The sequence below is a fragment of the Mobula birostris genome, chromosome 11 (assembly GCF_030028105.1).
Source record: "Mobula birostris isolate sMobBir1 chromosome 11, sMobBir1.hap1, whole genome shotgun sequence".
Lineage (NCBI taxonomy): Eukaryota > Metazoa > Chordata > Chondrichthyes > Myliobatiformes > Myliobatidae > Mobula > Mobula birostris.
The window spans coordinates 44,016,469-44,036,323 of NC_092380.1; the positions used below are offsets into that span (position 1 = coordinate 44,016,469).

General features: G+C 52.5%; 1 protein-coding gene across 4 annotated transcripts in view; it reads left to right on the top strand.

The window, feature by feature from the left end:
• Window positions 1–19,855, top strand: part of LOC140205049 (CD82 antigen-like) — a 143,778-nt gene that overhangs the window by 44,722 nt on the left and 79,201 nt on the right. For 2 of the 4 annotated variants that reach the window (XM_072272157.1, XM_072272158.1), the window contains exons 2-3: window positions 734–835; window positions 5,507–5,586. In XM_072272157.1, the coding sequence (XP_072128258.1) occupies window positions 5,524–5,586 (63 nt within the window). In that variant the 5' untranslated portion in view covers window positions 734–835; window positions 5,507–5,523. The remainder of the gene's footprint in view (window positions 1–733; window positions 836–5,506; window positions 5,587–19,855) is intronic. The other 2 variants (XM_072272159.1, XM_072272160.1) reach the window with 2 other exon arrangements.

Genomic DNA, 19,855 nt, shown 5'->3' on the forward strand with positions numbered 1-19,855 from the left:
CTCCCACTGTCCACTCTCCCTCTCATTACCCCGAAGCCCATGTCTGTCAGCTCCCACTGTCCACTCTGCCTCTGGTCTTTACCCTGAAGCCCATGTCTGTCAGCTCCCACTGTCCACTCTGCCTCTGGTCATTACCCTGAAGCCCATGTCTGTCAGCTCCCACTGCCCACTCAAGAAGCAATAACCCATATTGTGTCTGGGTAGCCTCCAACATGATGGCGTGAACACTGATTTCTTGAACTTATGGTAATTTCTCCCCTTCCCCTCACTTCTCTGATTTTACATTCCAACGTGCCTCTCCTTCCCTACTGCTCACCTGCCCATCTCCTCCCTCTGGTTCCCCTCTTTCCTCCCTTTCCCCCATGGTCCGCTCTCCCCTCCTATCAGATTCCTGATTCTCCAACCTTTACCTTCTCCCAGCTTCTTAATTCATCCCCCCACCCACCCACCTTATCTTAACTTGGTTTCACTTATCATCTACTGTTCACCCCAACCTTATTACTCTGGCTTCTTCCCTTTCTGTCCAGTCCTGATGAAGGATCTTAACCCAATTGTCAACTGTTTATTCATCTCCATAGATGCTGCCCGACCTGCAGGGTTTTGTGTGATTTGCCATGGATTTCAGCATCTACAGAATCCCTTGTGTAAATGATTAAATGCCTGTTTAGCAAGAGGCAACTAGAGCAAGCTCATACAGACCTGTGTACACCATGTATCTGTAATTTATTTGTAGCAGGATATTACAGAGCCATAAAGAAAACTGCTGGAGGAAACTGCGGCTGGAGCTGAAGGGACAGTCCGGTCAACGGCTTTTGTTAGGACTGAGTGTGTCCAGGTAAGATACCTGGGGTAAAGAGGTGAGGCGGGGGCTGGTGGATCCAGCTGAGAAGGCAGGGATGAGGAAATGAAGCCAGCTGGTGGGGGAGTGTGGGAGATGGTGACGGATGCTAGGAGCTGATTACTGTAGACAAAGCCGCCCCTTTATCATGGTACTGTTCTGAAGAGTTTGACCAGCGATTCCTGTAAACTGACGGCGACAAGTTCATTCAGCTGCAGATCAGAGATGAGGAGAGTGACCCAAGCTGAGCCCTGCTGCCAACGTATGCTGAGCTCTAGAGTTCCCACTGGTGCAGCCTTGCTCATTTGATTGCCAGAACATTATCCTGGGTTGCTGCACCAGCAGTGAGGCTGCATTGCAGAACAAGTGGCAGCAGGGATAAATTGGAGAGAAGCAAGACCGCTGGGCTGAGACCCACACAGTCCGACCCCTCACCCCGATAGACCCACACAGTCCGACCCCTCACCCCAATGGACACACACAGTCTGACCCCTCACCCTCACACAGTCCGACCCCTCACCCCAATGGACACACACAGTCCAGCCCCTCACCCTCAATAGACCCACACAGTTCGACCCCTCACCCCGATAGACACACACAGTCTGACCCCTCACCCTCACACAGTCTGACCCCTCACCCCGATAGACACACACAGTCCGACCCCTCACCCTCAATAGACCCACACAGTCCGACCCCTCACCTCAATAGACACACACAGTCCGACCCCTCACCTCAATAGACCCACACAGTCGGACTCCTCACCCCGATAGACACACACAGTCTGACCCCTCACCCTCACACAGTCCAACCCCTCACCCCAATGGACACACACAGTCTGACCCCTCACCCCGATAGACACACACAGTCCGACCCCTCACCCCAATGGACACACACAGTCCGACCCCTCACCCTCAATAGACTCACACAGTCTGACCCCTCACCTTCACACAGTCCGACCCCTCACCCCGATAGACACACACAGTCCGACTCCTCACCCTGATAGACACACACAGTCTGACCCCTCACCCTCACACAGTCCAACCCCTCACTCCAATGGACACACACAGTCTGACCCCTCACCTCAATAGACACACACAGTCCGACCCCTCACCCCAATGGACACACACAGTCCGACCCCTCACCTCAATAGACCCACACAGTCGGACCCCTCACCCCGATAGACACACACAGTCTGACCCCTCACCCTCACACAGTCCAACCCCTCACCCCAATCGACACACACAGTCCGACCCCTCACCTCAATAGACCCACACAGTCCGACCCCTCACCCCGATAGACACACACAGTCTGACCCCTCACCCTCAATAGACCCACACAGTCCGACCCCTCACCCCGATGGACACACACAGTCTGACCCCTCACCCTCAATAGACCCACATAGTCCGACCCCTCACCCCAATGGACACACACAGTCCGACCCCTCACCCCGATAGACACACACAGTCCGACCCCTCACCCCGATGGACACACACAGTCTGACCCCTCACCCTCAATAGACCCACACAGTCCGACCCCTCACCCCGATGGACACACACAGTCTGACCCCTCACCCTCAATAGACCCACACAGTCCGACCCCTCACCCCAATGGACACACACAGTCCGACCCCTCACCCCGATGGACACACACAGTCCCACCCCTCACCCCAATGGACACACACAGTCTGACCCCTCACCCTCAATAGACCCACACAGTCCGACTCCTCACCCCGATGGACACACACTCTCTGACCCCTCAACCTCGACCCCTCACTCCTGACAGACCCACACCAACTGACCTCTCACCCTCGCCTCCTCACCCCAATGGTCCCACACCATCTGACCCCTCACCCTCAACCATTCACCCTGATGAACTCACACCGTCCAACCCCTCAGCCCCAACAGACACACATCATCTGACCCCTCATTCAGTGTGTGACCCACATGGACCAAACCCTCACCTACTGGGAAACCCAAGCTTTCTGACCCATCACCCAATGGGAGAGAGATATTAACTGACCCCTCACCCAATAGGAGAGAGGTACTCCCTGACCCATCGCCCAATGGGAGAGAGATACTCCCTGACCCTTTAACCAATGGGAGAGAGATTTTCCCTGACCCATCACCCAATGGGAGAGAGAGATACTCTCTGACCCATCAACCAATGGGAGAGAGCTAATCTCTGACCCATCAACCAATGGGAGAGAGATACTCCCTGACCCATCACCCAATGGGAGACCCATACTCTCTGACCCATCAACCAATGGGAGAGAGATACTCCCTGACCCATCACCCAATGGGAGACCCATACTCTCTGACCCCAGCACCCAATGGGAGAGAGATACTCACTGACCCTTCACCCAATGGGAGAGAGATATTAACTGACCCCTCACCCAATAGGAGAGAGGTACTCCCTGACCCATCGCCCAATGGGAGAGAGATACTCCCTGACCCTTTAACCAATGGGAGAGAGATTTTCCCTGACCCATCACCCAATGGGAGAGAGAGAGATACTCTCTGACCCATCAACCAATGGGAGAGAGATAATCTCTGACCCATCAACCAATGGGAGAGAGATACTCCCTGACCCATCACCCAATGGGAGACCCATACTCTCTGACCCATCAACCAATGGGAGAGAGATACTCCCTGACCCATCACCCAATGGGAGACCCATACTCTCTGACCCCAGCACCCAATGGGAGAGAGATACTCACTGACCCTTCACCCAATGGGAGAGAGATACTCCCTGACCCATCACCCAATGGTAGAGAGATACTGTCTGACCCATCAACCAATGGGAGAGAGATGCTCCCCGACCCCTCAGCCAATGGAAGACCCACAATGCCTGACAATTCACCCATTGAGAGAACCACAATGCCTGATGCCTGACACATTGGGAAACACACATCATCTCATATCTCATCCATTGACAATGCACTCTGCATGCTGTCCTGCACCCTCTCACTGTCCCAACTGTGTCCCTTCTCACTGTCCCGACCCTGACCCTTCACTGTCCCAACTCTGACCTCTCACTGCCCCGACCCTGACCTCTCACTGTCCCAACCCTGACCTCTCACTGTCCTGACCCTGACCTCTCACTGTCCCAACTCTGACCTCTCACTGTCCCAACCCTGACTTCTCACTGCCCCAACCATGATCTCTCACTGTCCCGACCCTGACCTCTCACTGTCCCAACACGGACCTCTCCTCACTGTGTGACCCTGACCTCTCACTCAGTGACCCTGACCTCTCCTCACTGTGTGACCCTGACCTCTCACTGCTCCGACCCTTCCCGAGAACCAACCCCAGCTTCTCCCCTTCACCACACACTGAGTGATCTGCAGATTGCTCCTAGCAGTGTGTGGGTGTGAGGAGGGAGGGGTTAATCCTGTGGTTGCGGTGACTCCTGGTCTTGTGTGGGCATGAAGGGGAAGCCAGCGAATGTTCCGTCACACCTTGCGCAATCGGCCGGGTTTTCCTAACTGGCTCAGGTAATCCCATCCAGACTTTGCTGCCTGAAACACCTTGTTACCTGAGGGACACCGGAGGTGTGAACGTAACATTGCTCAAGATCTTCAGCAACCGTAGAGTCTCAGGGGGTGTGGCTGTCTCATTAACCTTTGACTGCTTTCTCAGTCGCTAGCGTTCACAGCATGAGCAGAACAACAAGGTTCCCGCTCTCAGCTGGGGCAGGATGAGCCTGCAGGTACGCGGGTAGATGGCCTGTTCCCAGGGGAAGCAGAGTTGCTATGGCACGGTGTGAGAAGATTCCCCTGGGACGGAGAGTGATTTAACAACGTGGGCTGTGGGACCAGCACCTCATAGCGGAGAACTCTCCGAGTTCCCGGGCGTGATGTTTGGAGCAAGCCTTGGCTCTACTCAAAGCCTGGGGCCATTCCCTATCCACGTGGGACACACCAGTGGTCTGGTCACACATTCTGGGCAAGGAGGGGCTGAGGGTTAGGCTCAGGATAAGGGAGGGATGGTTTAGAGAGTCATGGAGGAAAGGGTTTAGTCAGGGACAAGCCAGAGGTGGGGGATGAGGGGCAGGGGAGGGGGGGGAAGAGAGGGCGAGCTGGAGGTGTTGGGAATACTAGTGGGAGTGGAGGAGGGAGGAGGTTCGGGAGGGAGATGTTGGGGGGAGAATGAGGAATTGAGACTAAGAGACGGGGCTCTTGGAGGTCAGGAAGGGGGTAAGGCAATGGGGAGGGAAGTTCGAGGAGTAGGAAGGGAGGGGTTGGGGGTAGAAGAATCAGGATTATTTTGTGTAGGGAACTAGATGGTGTGTGTGTGTGCGTGCGTTAGTGTGAATGTGTGTTTGGGTAGGGGGTGATTGAATGTGTGTGTATGAGTGGGTGGGGGTTGTGTGTGAATGGGGGTGTGTGTGTGTGTGTGTGTGTGTGTGTGTGTGTGAGACTGTGTGTGTGTTTCTGTGGGGGTGTGTGTGTCTGTGTGTGATCTGCAGACCCCTATGTCCCTGAGCTTACATCTGTCCACAGGACAAGACTTGCCCAATGCACAGGTCAATGAACTAGTTGCCAGCGACTTGTCGCGAGGACAGAGTCCAACTGCCCAATGCGGAACTGGCCGTTGACACGTACTGCAAACCGAAAATCTCAGCAGCAGAGTTACCCTGAAGTAACTTTCTTTATTTCTGTTTCCACAGACCGTAGGCTGTAAAACATGGGGAAAGGTTGCATTAAAGCCACCAAATATTTCCTTTTCCTCTTCAACCTCCTCTTCTTTGTGAGTACATTTTCTTTATGTTTTTGAGGCATTGTTTATTTGTATGAAATAGATTGGAGTGATTTAGTACAGGTATGTGCCTTTCATTCCATGTAACAGATCCCACCTGCCTGCATGTGGTCCATATACAGTACTTTCACCCCTGACTCTTTCTGAGTCTGTCTCAGAGACTGTTAAACTTTGCTGTCATGTCTGTTTCCACCACTTGCCTCAACAGTGTGTTTCAGGCACCGGACGCTTTCTGTGTGACAAAATATCTTTAAACCTGAAACTTTCCCCCTCTCAATTTGACATTTCCTCCCTGGGAGATGGGGTCTGACTGTCAACCCTGTCTACACCCTCATAGTTTTAAGTGCCAGCTCTCTCCTCAGCCTCCAAAGACAGCAATCCACACTTTACATAGAACATAGAACATAGAATAGTACAGCACAGTACAGGCCCTTCAGCCCACAATGTTGTGCCAACCCTTAAACCCTGCCTCCCATATAACCCCCCACCTTAAATTCCTCCATATACCTGCCTAGTAGTCTCTTAAACTTCACTAGTGTATCTGCGTCCACCACTGACTCAGGCAGTGCATTCCACGCACCAACCACTCTCTGAGTAAAAAACCTTCCTCTAATATCCCCCTTGAACTTCCCACCCCTTACCTTAAAGCCATGTCCTCTTGTATTGAGCAGTGGTGCCCTGGGGAAGAGGCACTGGCTATCCACTCTATCTATTCCTCTTATTATCTTGTACACCTCTATCATGTCTCCTCTCATCCTCCTTCTCTCCAAGGAGTAAAGCCCTAGCTCCCTTAATCTCTGATCATAATCCATACTCTCTAAACCAGGCAGCATCCTGGTAAATCTCCTCTGTACCCTTTCCAATGCTTCCACATCCTTCCTATGGTGAGGTGACCAGAACTGGACACAGTACTCCAAGTGTGGCCTAACCAGAGTTTTATAGAGCTGCATCATTACATCGCGACTCTTAAACTCTATCCCTTGACTTATGAAAGCTAACACCCCATAAGCTTTCTTAACTAGCCTATCTAACTGTGAGGCAACTTTCAGGGATCTGTGGACATGTACCCCCAGATCCCTCTGCTCCTCCACACTACCAAGTATCCTTCCATTTACTTTGTACTCTGCCTTGGAGTTTGTCCTTCCAAAGTGTAACACCTCACACTTCTCTGGGTTGAACTCCATCTGCCACTTCTTAGCCCACTTCTGTATCCTATCAATGACTCTCTGCAATCTTTGACAATCCTCTACACTACCTACAACACCACCAACCTTTGTATCATCTGCAAACTTGCCAACCCACCCTTCTACCCCCACATCCAGGTCGTTAATAAAAATCATGAAAAGTAGAGGTCCCTGAACCGATCCTTTTGGGACACCACTAGTCACAACCCTCCAATATGAATGTGGTCCCTCCACCACCACCCTCTGCCTTCTGCAGGCAAGCCAATTCTGAATCCACCTGGCCAAACTTCCCTGGATCCCATGCCTTCTGACTTTCTGAATAAGCCTACCGTGTGGAACCTTGTCAAATGCCTTACCAAAATCCATGTAGATCACATCCACTGCACCACCCTCATCTATATGCCTGGTCACCTCCTCAAAGAACTCTATCAGGCTTGTTAGACACGATCTTCCCTTCACAAAGCCATGCTGACTGTCCCCGATCAGACCATGATTCTCTAAATGCCTATAGATCCTATCTCTAAGAATCTTTTCCAACAGCTTTCCCACCACAGATGTAAGGCTCACTGGTTTATAATTACCTGGACTATTCTTACTACCTTTTTTGAACAAGGGGACAACATTCAGGTACCATTCCCATGGACAACAAGGACATAAAGATCCTAGCCAGAGGCTCAGCAATCTCTTCCCTCACCTTGTGGAGCAGCCTGGGGAATAATCCGTCAGGCCCTGGGGACTTATCCGTCCTAATGTATTTTAGCAACTCCAACACCTCCTCTCCCTTGATATCAACATGCTCCAGAACATCAACCTCACTCATATTGTCCTCATCGTTATCAAGTTCCCTCTTATAGGTGAATACTGAAGAGAAGTATTCATTGAGGACCTCACTCACTTCCCAGCCGCCAGGCACATCTTCCCACCTTTATCTCTAATCGGTCCTACCTTCACTCCTGTCATCCTTTTGTTCTTCACATAATTGAAGAATGCCTTGGGGTTTTCCTTTACCCTACTCGCCAATGCCTTCTCATGCCCCCTTATTGCTCTCCTCAGCCCCTTCTTAAGCTCCTTTCTTGCTACCCTATATTCCTCAATAGACCCATCTGATCCTTGCTTTCTAAACCTCACGTATGCTGCCTTCTTCCACCTGACTAGATTTTCCACCTCACTTGCCACCCATGTTTCCTTCACCCTACCATTCTTTATCTTCCTCACTGGGACAAATTTATCCCTAACATCCTGCAACAGACCCCTAAACATTGACCACATGTCCATAGTACATTGCCCTGCAAAAACATCATCCCAATTCACACCTGCAAGTTCTAGCCTTATAGCCTAATAATTTGCCTTTCCCCAATGAAAAATTTTCCTGTCCTCTCTGATTCTATCCTTTTCCATGATAATGCTAAAGGCCAGGGAGTGGTGGTCACTGTCCCCCAGATGCTCACCCATTGAGAGATCTGTGACCTAACCCGGTTCGTTACCTAACACTAGATCTAGTATGGCATTCCCCCTAGTCGGCCTGTCAACATACTGTGACAGGAATCCATCCTGGACACACTTAACAAACTCTGCCCCGTCTAAACCATTGGAACTAATCAGGTGCCAATCAATATTAGGGAAGTTGAAGTCACCCATGATAGCAACCCTGTTATTTTTGCATCTTTCCAAAATCTGCCTCCTAATCTGCTCCTTGGTATCTCTGCTGCTATCAGGGGGCCTATAGAATAGAAACATAGAAACATAGAAAATAGGGGTGCAGGAGTAGGCCATTCAGCCCTTCGAGCCTGCACTGCTATTCAGTATGATCATGGCTGATCATCCAACTCAGAACCCTGCACCTGCCTTCTCTCCATACCCCCTGATCCCTTTAGCCACAAGGGCCATATCTAACTCCCTCTTAAATATAGACAATGAACTGGCCTCAGCTGTTTCCTGTGGCAGAGAATTCCACAGATTCACCACTCTCTGTGTGAAGAAGTTTTTCCTCATCTCGGTCCTAAAAGGCTTCCATTTTATCCTCCAACTGTGACCCCTCGTTCTGGACTTCCCCAACATTGGGAACAATCTTCCTGCATCTAACCTGTCCAATCCCTTTAGGATTTTATACATTTCAATAAGATACCCCCTCAATCTTCTAAATTCCAAAGAGTATAAGCCCAGCCGATCCAGTCTTTCATCATATGAAAGTCCTGCCATCCCAGGAATCAATCTGGTGAACCTTCTTTGTACTCCCTCTATGGCAAGAATGTCTTTCCTCAGATTAGGGGACCAAAACTGCACACAATACTCCAGGTGTGGTCTCACCAAGGCCTTGTACAACTGCAGTGGTACCTCCCTGCTCCTGTACTCGAATCCTCTTGCTATGAATGCCAGCATACCATTCGCCTTTTTCACCACCTGCTGTACCTGCATGCCCACTTGTAATGACACCCAGGTCTAGTTGCACCTCCCCTTTTCCTAATCGGCCACCATTCTGTTTTCCTGTTTTTGCCACTAAAGTGGATAACCTCACATTTATCCACATTAAATTGCATCTGCCATGAATTTGCCCACTCACCTGACCTATCCAAGTCACCCTGCATCCTCTTAGCATCCTCCCCACAGCTAACACTGCCGCCCAGCTTCGTGTCATCCGCAAACTTGGAGATGCTGCATTTAATTCCCTCGTCTAAGTCATTAATATATATTGTAAACAACTGGGGTCCCAGCACTGAGCCTTGCGGTACCCCACTAGTCACTGCCTGCCATTCTGAAAAGGTCCCGTTTATTCCCACTCTTTGCTTCCTGTCTGCCAACCTATTCTCTATCCACATCAATACCTTACCCCCAATACCGTGTGCTTTAAGTCTGCACACTAATCTCCTGTGTGGGACCTTGTCAAAAGCCTTTTGAAAATCCAAATATACCACATCCACTGGTTCTCCCCTATCCACTCCACTATTTACATCCTCAAAAAATTCTATGAGATTCGTCAGACATGATTTTCCTTTCACAAATCCATGCTGACTTTGTCCGATGATTTCACCGCTTTCCAAATGTGCTGTTATCACATCTTTGATAACTGACTCTAGCATTTTCCCCACCACTGATGTTAGGCTAACCGGTCTATAATTCCCCGGTTTCTCTCTCCCTCCTTTTTTAAAAAGTGGGGTTACATTAGCCACCCTCCAATCCTCAGGAACTAGTCCAGGATCTAAAGAGTTTTGAAAAATTATCAGTAATGCATCCACTATTTCTTGGGCTACTTCCTTAAGCACTGTGGGATGCAGACCATCTGGCCCTGGGGATTTATCTGCCTTTAATCCCTTCAATTTACCTAACAGCATTTCCCTACTAACATGTATTTCCCTCAGTTCCTCCATCTCACTAGACCCTTGGTCCCCTACTATTTCCGGAAGATTATTTATGTCCTTAGTGAAGACAGAACCAAGGTAGTTATTCAATTGGTCTGCCATGTCCTTGTTCTCCATAATCAATTCACCTGTTTCTGTCTGTAGGGGACCTACATTTGTCTTAACCAATCTTTTTCTTTTCACATACCTATAAAAGCTTTTATAGTCAGTTTTTATGTTCCCTGCCAGTTTTCTCGCAATAATCTTTTTTCCCTTTCCTAATTAAGCCCTTTGTCCTCCTCTGCTGGACTCTGAATTTCTCCCAGTCCTCAGGTGAGCCGCTTTTTCTGACTAATTTGTATGTTTCTTCTTTGGAATTGATACTATCCCTAATTTCTCTTGTCTGCCACGGGTGCACTACCTTCCCTGATTTATTCTTTTGCCAAACTGGGATGAACAATTGTTATAGTTCATTCATGCGATCTTTAAATGCTTGCCTTTGCATATCCACCATCAAATACTCCCAATAGAGTATCTGCTCCCTTCCTGTTCCTGACTTCCACCCATACTGACTCAAAAGAGGATCCTGCTACATTACCCACCCTTTCTGAAACTATAATAGTATCCCTGACCAGTAATGCCACCCCTCCTCCCCTTCCCCCCCCCCCATCCCTTTTAAGGCACTGAAATCCAGGAATATTGAGAATCCATTCCTTCCCTGGTGCCAGCCAAGTCTCTGTAATGGCCACTACATCATAATTCCATGTATGTATCCAAGCTCTCAGTTCATCAGCTTTGTTCCTGATGTTTCTTGCATTGAGGTACACACACTTTAGCCCTCCTACCTTACTACCTTTACACCCTTTATTCTGCTTCTCTTTCCTCAAAGCCTCTCTGTATGTTAGATCTGGCTTTACTCCATGCACTTCTTTCACTGCTCTATCGCTCTGGGTCCCATCCCCCTTTCCAGCCTTTCTTTCTAGCTAATACCCACCCACCGTTCCAGGCAACCTCCCGGCGAGTCTCTTCAGTGCTCTCTTCAAAGCTTCGACATTGTTGCAGCTGCCAGAGCAGTGGCAGAACTGGTTAAGCCACTGGCTCACGGATCCACGGTCCTGGGTTCAATACTGACCTCAGGTGCTGGGTATAGAGGTTGCACATCCTCATGACCAGTGGGGGCGCTCCATATCTCAGAGACGTGCGGGTGCGGGTAGGCTAGTTGGCCCCTGTGAATTGTCCGGAGCGGTAAAATCTTTGGGGACGGGTGGGGGGTGGGGGGTGGGTGTTGATGGGAATGTGGGGAGAATAAAGTGGGATTACTGCAGGATTAGTGTAAATGGGTGGTTGATAGCTAGAAAGGACTCGATGGGCTGAAGAGTCTTTATTTGTCCTGTATCTGTCTCTGTCTACGATGTTATGGCCTATATTTGACCATTTTTAACAATCATTAAACCAGCTGGTGGCCTTTGGCCGCAGCCGCAGAGGAGTCGCGTGGCTGTTGCTGGCTAGACATGTCTATGCGTCTATGCTACCCAAACCTGTCCTAGTGGCTCTACTGGTGAGCTCCAGATTCAGCTACCTCTCGGTCATCAGGAGCAGGAAATCTGCACCTTTTAAGGAGATGAATGCACCTGGAGTGGTTGGGGAGGGTGCAGGGAGGTAGGGTCCTCATGAGTCACTTCAGCTCCACTTCGAGCAGAGTGGTCACCCTGTGTCCCATCTTTCCACTCCGAGATTACACAAGTTCAGGAACTCGATCCAGGCTGCCTGCTTCACCTCGCTGTGCATCAGGGTGGTGTGCAGATATGTGTTGTAAATGTGTCCCGCGCTTCTGATAGGGGCACAAAGTACATGGGCAGGTTGCTCAGGAGATCGACTGATGGGCTTTCACCTGGGCCTAGGCAAGGTGGACATACATGGTTTAGCTGGCGGATGTTAGAGTGCTGTGCCCGTGCAGACTACCTTTCCTGCTTCTGGGGTTACATATGTGTCTGGGTGTCCTTGGAAAGGGGGCATGTGGCCAGTGCGGGAGTCTTGACAATGATGGGCCCCACGGGGAATTGATGCTCTGTAGATGATAATAGCTATATTTTATTTTGCAATTGTAAACCACTCATCATTGTGTCTGTTTTGCCAGTGAAAAACTTTGTAGTTTTGTATAAAAAATACAGTTCAACAGCAGGTACTGGGGTCTGGACAGGGGACAGTCAGTTGTAGAGCAGGTACAGGAGTCTGCACAGGGGACAGTCAGTTGTAGAGCAGGTGCTGGGGTCTGGACAGGGGACAGTCAGTTGTAGAGCAGGTACAGGAGTCTGGACAGCGGACAGTCAGTTGTAGAGCGGGTACTGGGGTCTGCACAGGGGACAGTCAGTTGTAGAGCAGGTACAGGAGTCTGGACAGGGGACAGTCAGTTGTAGAGCAGGTACAGGAGTCTGGACAGGGGACAGTCAGTTGTAGAGCAGGTACAGGAGTCTGGACAGGGGACAGTCAGTTGTAGAGCAGGTACAGGAGTCTGGACAGGGGACAGTCAGTTGTAGAGCAGGTACAGGAGTCTGGACAGGGGACAGTCAGTTGTAGAGCAGGTACAGGAGTCTGGACAGGGGACAGTCAGTTGTAGAGCAGGTACAGGAGTCTGGACAGGGGACAGTCAGTTGTAGAGCAGGTACAGGAGTCTGGACAGGGGACAGTCAGTTGTAGAGCAGGTACAGGAGTCTGGACAGGGGACAGTCAGTTGTAGAGCAGGTACAGGAGTCTGGACAGGGGACAGTCAGTTGTAGAGCAGGTGCTGGGGTCTGGACAGAGGACAGTCAGTTGTAGAGCAGGTACAGGAGTCTGGACAGGGGACAGTCAGTTGTAGAGCAGGTACAGGAGTCTGGACAGGGGACAGTCAGTTGTAGAGCAGGTACAGGAGTCTGGACAGGGGACAGTCAGTTGTAGAGCAGGTACAGGAGTCTGGACAGGGGACAGTCAGTTGTAGAGCAGGTACTGGGGTCTGCACAGGGGACAGTCAGTTGTAGAGCAGGTACAGGAGTCTGGACAGGGGACAGTCAGTTGTAGAGCAGGTACAGGAGTCTGGACAGGGGACAGTCAGTTGTAGAGCAGGTACAGGAGTCTGGACGGGGACAGTCAGTTGTAGAGCAGGTACTGGGGTCTGCACAGGGGACAGTCAGTTGTAGAGCAGGTACAGGAGTCTGCACAGGGGACAGTCAGTTGTAGAGCAGGTACAGGAGTCTGGACAGGGGACAGTCAGTTGTAGAGCAGGTACAGGAGTGTCTGGACAGAGGACAGTCAGTTGTAGAACAGGTGCTGGGGTCTGGACAGGGGACAGTCAGTTGTAGAGCAGGTACAGGAGTCTGGACAGAGGACAGTCAGTTGTAGAGCAGGTACAGGAGTCTGGACAGGGGACAGTCAGTTGTAGAACAGGTGCTGGGGTCTGGACAGGGGACAGTCAGTTGTAGAGCAGGTGCTGGGGTCTGGACAGAGGACAGTCAGTTGTAGAGCAGGTGCTGGGGTCTGGACAGGGGACAGTCAGTTGTAGAGCAGGTGCTGGGGTCTGCACAGGGGGCAGTCAGTTGTAGAGCAGGTACAGGAGTCTGGACAGGGGACAGTCAGTTGTAGAGCAGGTACAGGAGTCTGGACAGGGGACAGTCAGTTGTAGAACAGGTGCTGGGGTCTGGACAGAGGACAGTCAGTTCTAGAGCAGGTGCTGGGGTCTGGACAGGGGACAGTCAGTTGTAGAGCAGGTGCTGGGGTCTGCACAGGGGACAGTTAGTTGTAGAGCAGGTACAGGAGTCTGGACAGGGGACAGTCCGTTGTAGAGCAGGTACAGGAGTCTAGACAGGGGACAGTCAGTTGTAGAGCAGGTACTGGGGTCTGCACAGGGGACAGTCAGTTGTAGAGCAGGTGCTGGGGTCTGGACAGGGGACAGTCAGTTGTAGAGCAGGTACTGGGGTCTGCACCGGGGACAGTCAGTTGTAGAACAGGTGCTGGGGTCTGGACAGAGGACAGTCAGTTGTAGAGCAGGTACAGGAGTCTGGACAGGGGACAGTCAGTTGTAGAACAGGTGCTGGGGTCTGGACAGGGGACAGTCAGTTGTAGAACAGGTGCTGGGGTCTGCACAGGGGACAGTCAGTTGTAGAGCAGGTGCTGGGGTCTGGACAGAGGATAGTCAGTTGTAGAGCAGGTACAGGAGTCTGGACGGGGGACAGTCAGTTGTAGAACAGGTGCTGGGGTCTGGACAGGGGATAGTCAGTTGTAGAGCAGGTACAGGAGTCTGGACAGGGGACAGTCAGTTGTAGAGCAGGTGCTGGGGTCTGGACAGAGGACAGTCAGTTGTAGAACAGGTGCTGGGGTCTGGACAGGGGACAGTCAGTTGTAGAGCAGGTACAGGAGTCTGGACAGGGGACAGTCAGTTGTCGAGCAGGTGCTGGGGTCTGGACAGAGGACAGTCAGTTGTAGAGCAGGTACAGGAGTCTGGACAGGGGACAGTCAGTTGTAGAGCAGGTACAGGAGTCTGGACAGGGGACAGTCAGTTGTAGAGCAGGTACAGGAGTCTGGACAGGGGACAGTCAGTTGTAGAGCAGGTACAGGAGTCTGGACAGGGGAGAGTCAGTTGTAGAGCAGGTACAGGAGTCTGGACAGGGGACAGTCAGTTGTAGAGCAGGTGCTGGGGTCTGGACAGGGGACAGTCAGTTGTAGAGCAGGTACAGGAGTCTGGACAGGGGACAGTCAGTTGTAGAGCAGGTACAGGAGTCTGGACAGGGGACAGTCAGTTGTGGAGGAGGTACAGGAGTCTGGACAGGGGACAGTCAGTTGTAGAGCAGGTGCTGGGGTCTGGACAGGGGACAGTCAGTTGTAGAGCAGGTGCTGGGGTCTGGACAGGGGACAGTCAGTTGTAGAGCAGGTACAGGAGTCTGGACAGGGGACAGTCAGTTGTAGAGCAGGTACAGGAGTCTGGACAGGGGACAGTCAGTTGTAGAGCAGGTACAGGAGTCTGGACAGGGGACAGTCAGTTGTAGAGCAGGTGCTGGGGTCTGGACAGAGGACAGTCAGTTGTAGAGCAGGTACAGGAGTCTGGACAGGGGACAGTCAGTTGTAGAGCAGGTACAGGAGTCTGGACAGGGGACAGTCAGTTGTCGAGCAGGTGCTGGGGTCTGGACAGAGGACAGTCAGTTGTAGAGCAGGTACAGGAGTCTGGACAGGGGACAGTCAGTTGTAGAGCAGGTACACCAGTCTGGACAGGGGACAGTCAGTTGTAGAGCAGGTACAGGAGTCTGGACAGGGGACAGTCGGTTGTAGAGCAGGTGCTGGGGTCTGGACAGGGGACAGTCAGTTGTAGAGCAGGTACAGGAGTCTGGACAGGGGACAGTCAGTTGTAGAGCAGGTACAGGAGTCTGGACAGGGGACAGTCAGTTGTAGAGCAGGTACAGGAGTCTGCACAGGGGACAGTCAGTTGTAGAACAGGTGCTGGGGTCTGGACAGAGGACAGTCAGTTGTAGAGCAGGTACAGCAGTCTGGACAGGGGACAGTCAGTTGTAGAACAGGTGCTGGGGTCTGGACAGGGGACAGTCAGTTGTAGAACAGGTGCTGGGGTCTGCACAGGGGACAGTCAGTTGTAGAGCAGGTGCTGGGGTCTGGACAGAGGACAGTAGGTTGTAGAGCAGGTACAGGAGTCTGGACAGGGGACAGTCAGTTGTACAACAGGTGCTGGGGTCTGGACAGGGGACAGTCAGTTGTAGAACAGGTGCTGGGGTCTGGACAGGGGACAGTCAGTTGTAGAGCAGGTGCTGGGGTCTGGACAGAGGACAGTCAGTTGTAGAACAGGTGCTGGGGTCTGGACAGGGGACAGTCAGTTGTAGAGCAGGTACAGGAGTCTGGACAGGGGACAGTCAGTTGTAGAGCAGGTGCTGGGGTCTGGACAGAGGACAGTCAGTTGTAGAGCAGGTACAGGAGTCTGGACAGGGGACAGTCAGTTGTAGAGCAGGTACAGGAGTCTGGACAGGGGACAGTCAGTTGTAGAGCAGGTGCTGGGGTCTGGACAGAGGACAGTCAGTTGTAGAGCAGGTGCTGGGGTCTGGACAGGGGACAGTCAGTTGTAGAGCAGGTGCTGGGGACTGGACAGAGGACAGTCAGTTGTAGAGAAGGTGCTGGGGTCTGGACAGGGGACAGTCAGTTGTAGAGCAGGTGCTGGGGTCTGGACAGAGGACAGTCAGTTGTAGAGCAGGTGCTGGGGTGTGGACAGGGGACAGTCAGTTGTACAGCAGGTACAGGAGTCTGGACAGGGGACAGTCAGTTGTAGAGCAGGTGCTGGGGTCTGGACAGAGGACAGTCAGTTGTACAGCAGGTACAGGAGTCTGGACAGGGGACAGTCAGTTGTAGAGCAGGTACAGGAGTCTGGACAGGGGACAGTCAGTTGTAGAGCAGGTACAGGAGTCTGGACAGGGGACAGTCAGTTGTAGAGCAGGTGCTGGGGTCTGGACAGGGGACAGTCAGTTGTAGAGCAGGTACAGGAGTCTGGACAGGGGACAGTCAGTTGTAGAGCAGGTACAGGAGTCTGGACAGGGGACAGTCAGTTGTAGAGCAGGTGCTGGGGTCTGGACAGGGGACAGTCAGTTGTAGAGCAGGTACAGGAGTCTGGACAGGGGACAGTCAGTTGTAGAGCAGGTACAGGAGTCTGGACAGGGGACAGTCAGTTGTCGAGCAGGTGCTGGGGTCTGGACAGAGGACAGTCAGTTGTAGAGCAGGTACAGGAGTCTGGACAGGGGACAGTCAGTTGTAGAGCAGGTACAGGAGTCTGGACAGGGGACAGTCAGTTGTAGAGCAGGTACAGGAGTCTGGACAGGGGACAGTCAGTTGTAGAGCAGGTGCTGGGGTCTGGACAGGGGACAGTCAGTTGTAGAGCAGTTACAGGAGTCTGGACAGGGGACAGTCAGTGGTAGAACAGGTGCTGGGGTCTGGACAGGGGACAGTCAGTTGTAGAACAGGTGCTGGGGTCTGCACAGGGGACAGTCAGTTGTAGAGCAGGTGCTGGGGTCTGGACAGAGGACAGTCAGTTGTAGAGCAGGTACAGGAGTCTGGACAGGGGACAGTCAGTTGTACAACAGGTGATGGGGTCTGGACAGGGGACAGTCAGTTGTAGAACAGGTGCTGGGGTCTGGACAGGGGACAGTCAGTTGTAGAGCAGGTGCTGGGGTCTGGACAGAGGACAGTCAGTTGTAGAACAGGTGCTGGGGTCTGGACAGGGGACAGTCAGTTGTAGAGCAGGTACAGGAGTCTGGACAGGGGACAGTCAGTTGTAGAGCAGGTGCTGGGGTCTGGACAGAGGACAGTCAGTTGTAGAGCAGGTACAGGAGTCTGGACAGGGGACAGTCAGTTGTAGAGCAGGTACAGGAGTCTGGACAGGGGACAGTCAGTTGTAGAGCAGGTACAGGAGTCTGGACAGGGGACAGTCAGTTGTAGAGCAGGTGCTGGGGTCTGGACAGGGGACAGTCAGTTGTAGAGCAGTTACAGGAGTCTGGACAGGGGACAGTCAGTTGTAGAGCAGGTACAGGAGTCTGGACAGGGGACAGTCAGTTGTAGAACAGGTGCTGGGGTCTGGACAGGGGACTGTCAGTTGTAGAACAGGTGCTGGGGTCTGCACAGGGGACAGTCAGGTGTAGAGCAGGTGCTGGGGTCTGGACAGAGGACAGTCAGTTGTAGAGCAGGTACAGGAGTCTGGACAGGGGACAGTCAGTTGTAGAGCAGGTACAGGAGTCTGGACAGGGGACAGTCAGTTGTAGAACAGGTGCTGGGGTCTGGACAGAGGACAGTCAGTTGTAGAGCAGGTGCTGGGGTCTGGACAGAGGACAGTCAGTTGTAGAGCAGGTACAGGAGTCTGGACAGGGGACAGTCAGTTGTACAACAGGTGCTGGGGTCTGGACAGGGGACAGTCAGTTGTAGAACAGGTGCTGGGGTCTGGACAGGGGACAGTCAGTTGTAGAGCAGGTGCTGGGGTCTGGACAGAGGACAGTCAGTTGTAGAACAGGTGCTGGGGTCTGGACAGGGGACAGTCAGTTGTAGAGCAGGTACAGGAGTCTGGACAGGGGACAGTCAGTTGTAGAGCAGGTGCTGGGGTCTGGACAGAGGACAGTCAGTTGTAGAGCAGGTACAGGAGTCTGGACAGGGGACAGTCAGTTGTAGAGCAGGTACAGGAGTCTGGACAGGGGACAGTCAGTTGTAGAGCAGGTGCTGGGGTCTGGACAGAGGACAGTCAGTTGTAGAGCAGGTGCTGGGGTCTGGACAGGGGACAGTCAGTTGTAGAGCAGGTTCTGGGGACTGGACAGAGGACAGTCAGTTGTAGAGAAGGTGCTGGGGTCTGGACAGGGGACAGTCAGTTGTAGAGCAGGTGCTGGGGTCTGGACAGAGGACAGTCAGTTGTAGAGCAGGTGCTGGGGTCTGGACAGGGGACAGTCAGTTGTAGAGCAGGTACAGGAGTCTAGACAGGGGACAGTCAGTTGTAGAGCAGGTGCTGGGGTCTGGACAGAGGACAGTCAGTTGTAGAGCAGGTACAGGAGTCTGGACAGGGGACAGTCAGTTGTAGAGCAGGTACAGGAGTCTGGACAGGGGACAGTCAGTTGTAGAGCAGGTGCTGGAGTCTGGACAGGGGACAGTCAGTTGTAGAGCAGGTGCTGGGGTCTGGACAGAGGACAGTCAGTTGTAGAGCAGGTGCTGGGGTCTGGACAGGGGACAGTCAGTTGTAGAGCAGGTGCTGGGGTCTGGACAGGGGACAGTCAGTTGTAGAGCAGGTACAGGAGTCTGGACAGGGGACAGTCAGTTGTAGAGCAGGTGCTGGGGTCTGGACAGGGGACAGTCAGTTGTAGAGCAGGTGCTGGGGTCTGGACAGGTGACAGTCAGTTGTAGAGCAGGTGCTGGGGTCTGGACAGAGGACAGTCAGTTGTAGAGCAGGTGCTGGGGTCTGGACAGGGGACAGTCCGTTGTAGAGCAGGTACAGGAGTCTAGACAGGGGACAGTCAGTTGTAGAGCAGGTACTGGGGTCTGCACAGGGGACAGTCAGTTGTAGAGCAGGTGCTGGGGTCTGGACAGGGGACAGTCAGTTGTAGAGCAGGTACTGGGGTCTGCACCGGGGACAGTCAGTTGTAGAACAGGTGCTGGGGTCTGGACAGAGGACAGTCAGTTGTAGAGCAGGTACAGGAGACTGGACAGGGGACAGTCAGTTGTAGAACAGGTGCTGGGGTCTGGACAGGGGACAGTCAGTTGTAGAACAGGTGCTGGGGTCTGCACAGGGGACAGTCAGTTGTAGAGCAGGTGCTGGGGTCTGGACAGAGGACAGTCAGTTGTAGAGCAGGTACAGGAGTCTGGACAGGGGACAGTCAGTTGTAGAACAGGTGCTGGGGTCTGGACAGGGGATAGTCAGTTGTAGAGCAGGTACAGGAGTCTGGACAGGGGACAGTCAGTCGTAGAGCAGGTGCTCTGGTCTGGACAGGGGACAGTCAGTTGTAGAGCAGGTGCTGGGGTCTGCACAGGGGACAGTCAGTTGTAGAGCAGGTACAGGAGTCTGGACAGGGGACAGTCAGTTGTAGAGCAGGTGCTGGGGTCTGGACAGAGGACAGTCAGTTGTAGAGCAGGTGCTGGGGTCTGGACAGGGGACAGTCAGTTGTAGAGCAGGTACAGGAGTCTGGACAGGGGACAGTCAGTTGTAGAACAGGTGCTGGGGTCTGGACAGGGGACAGTCAGTTGTAGAAC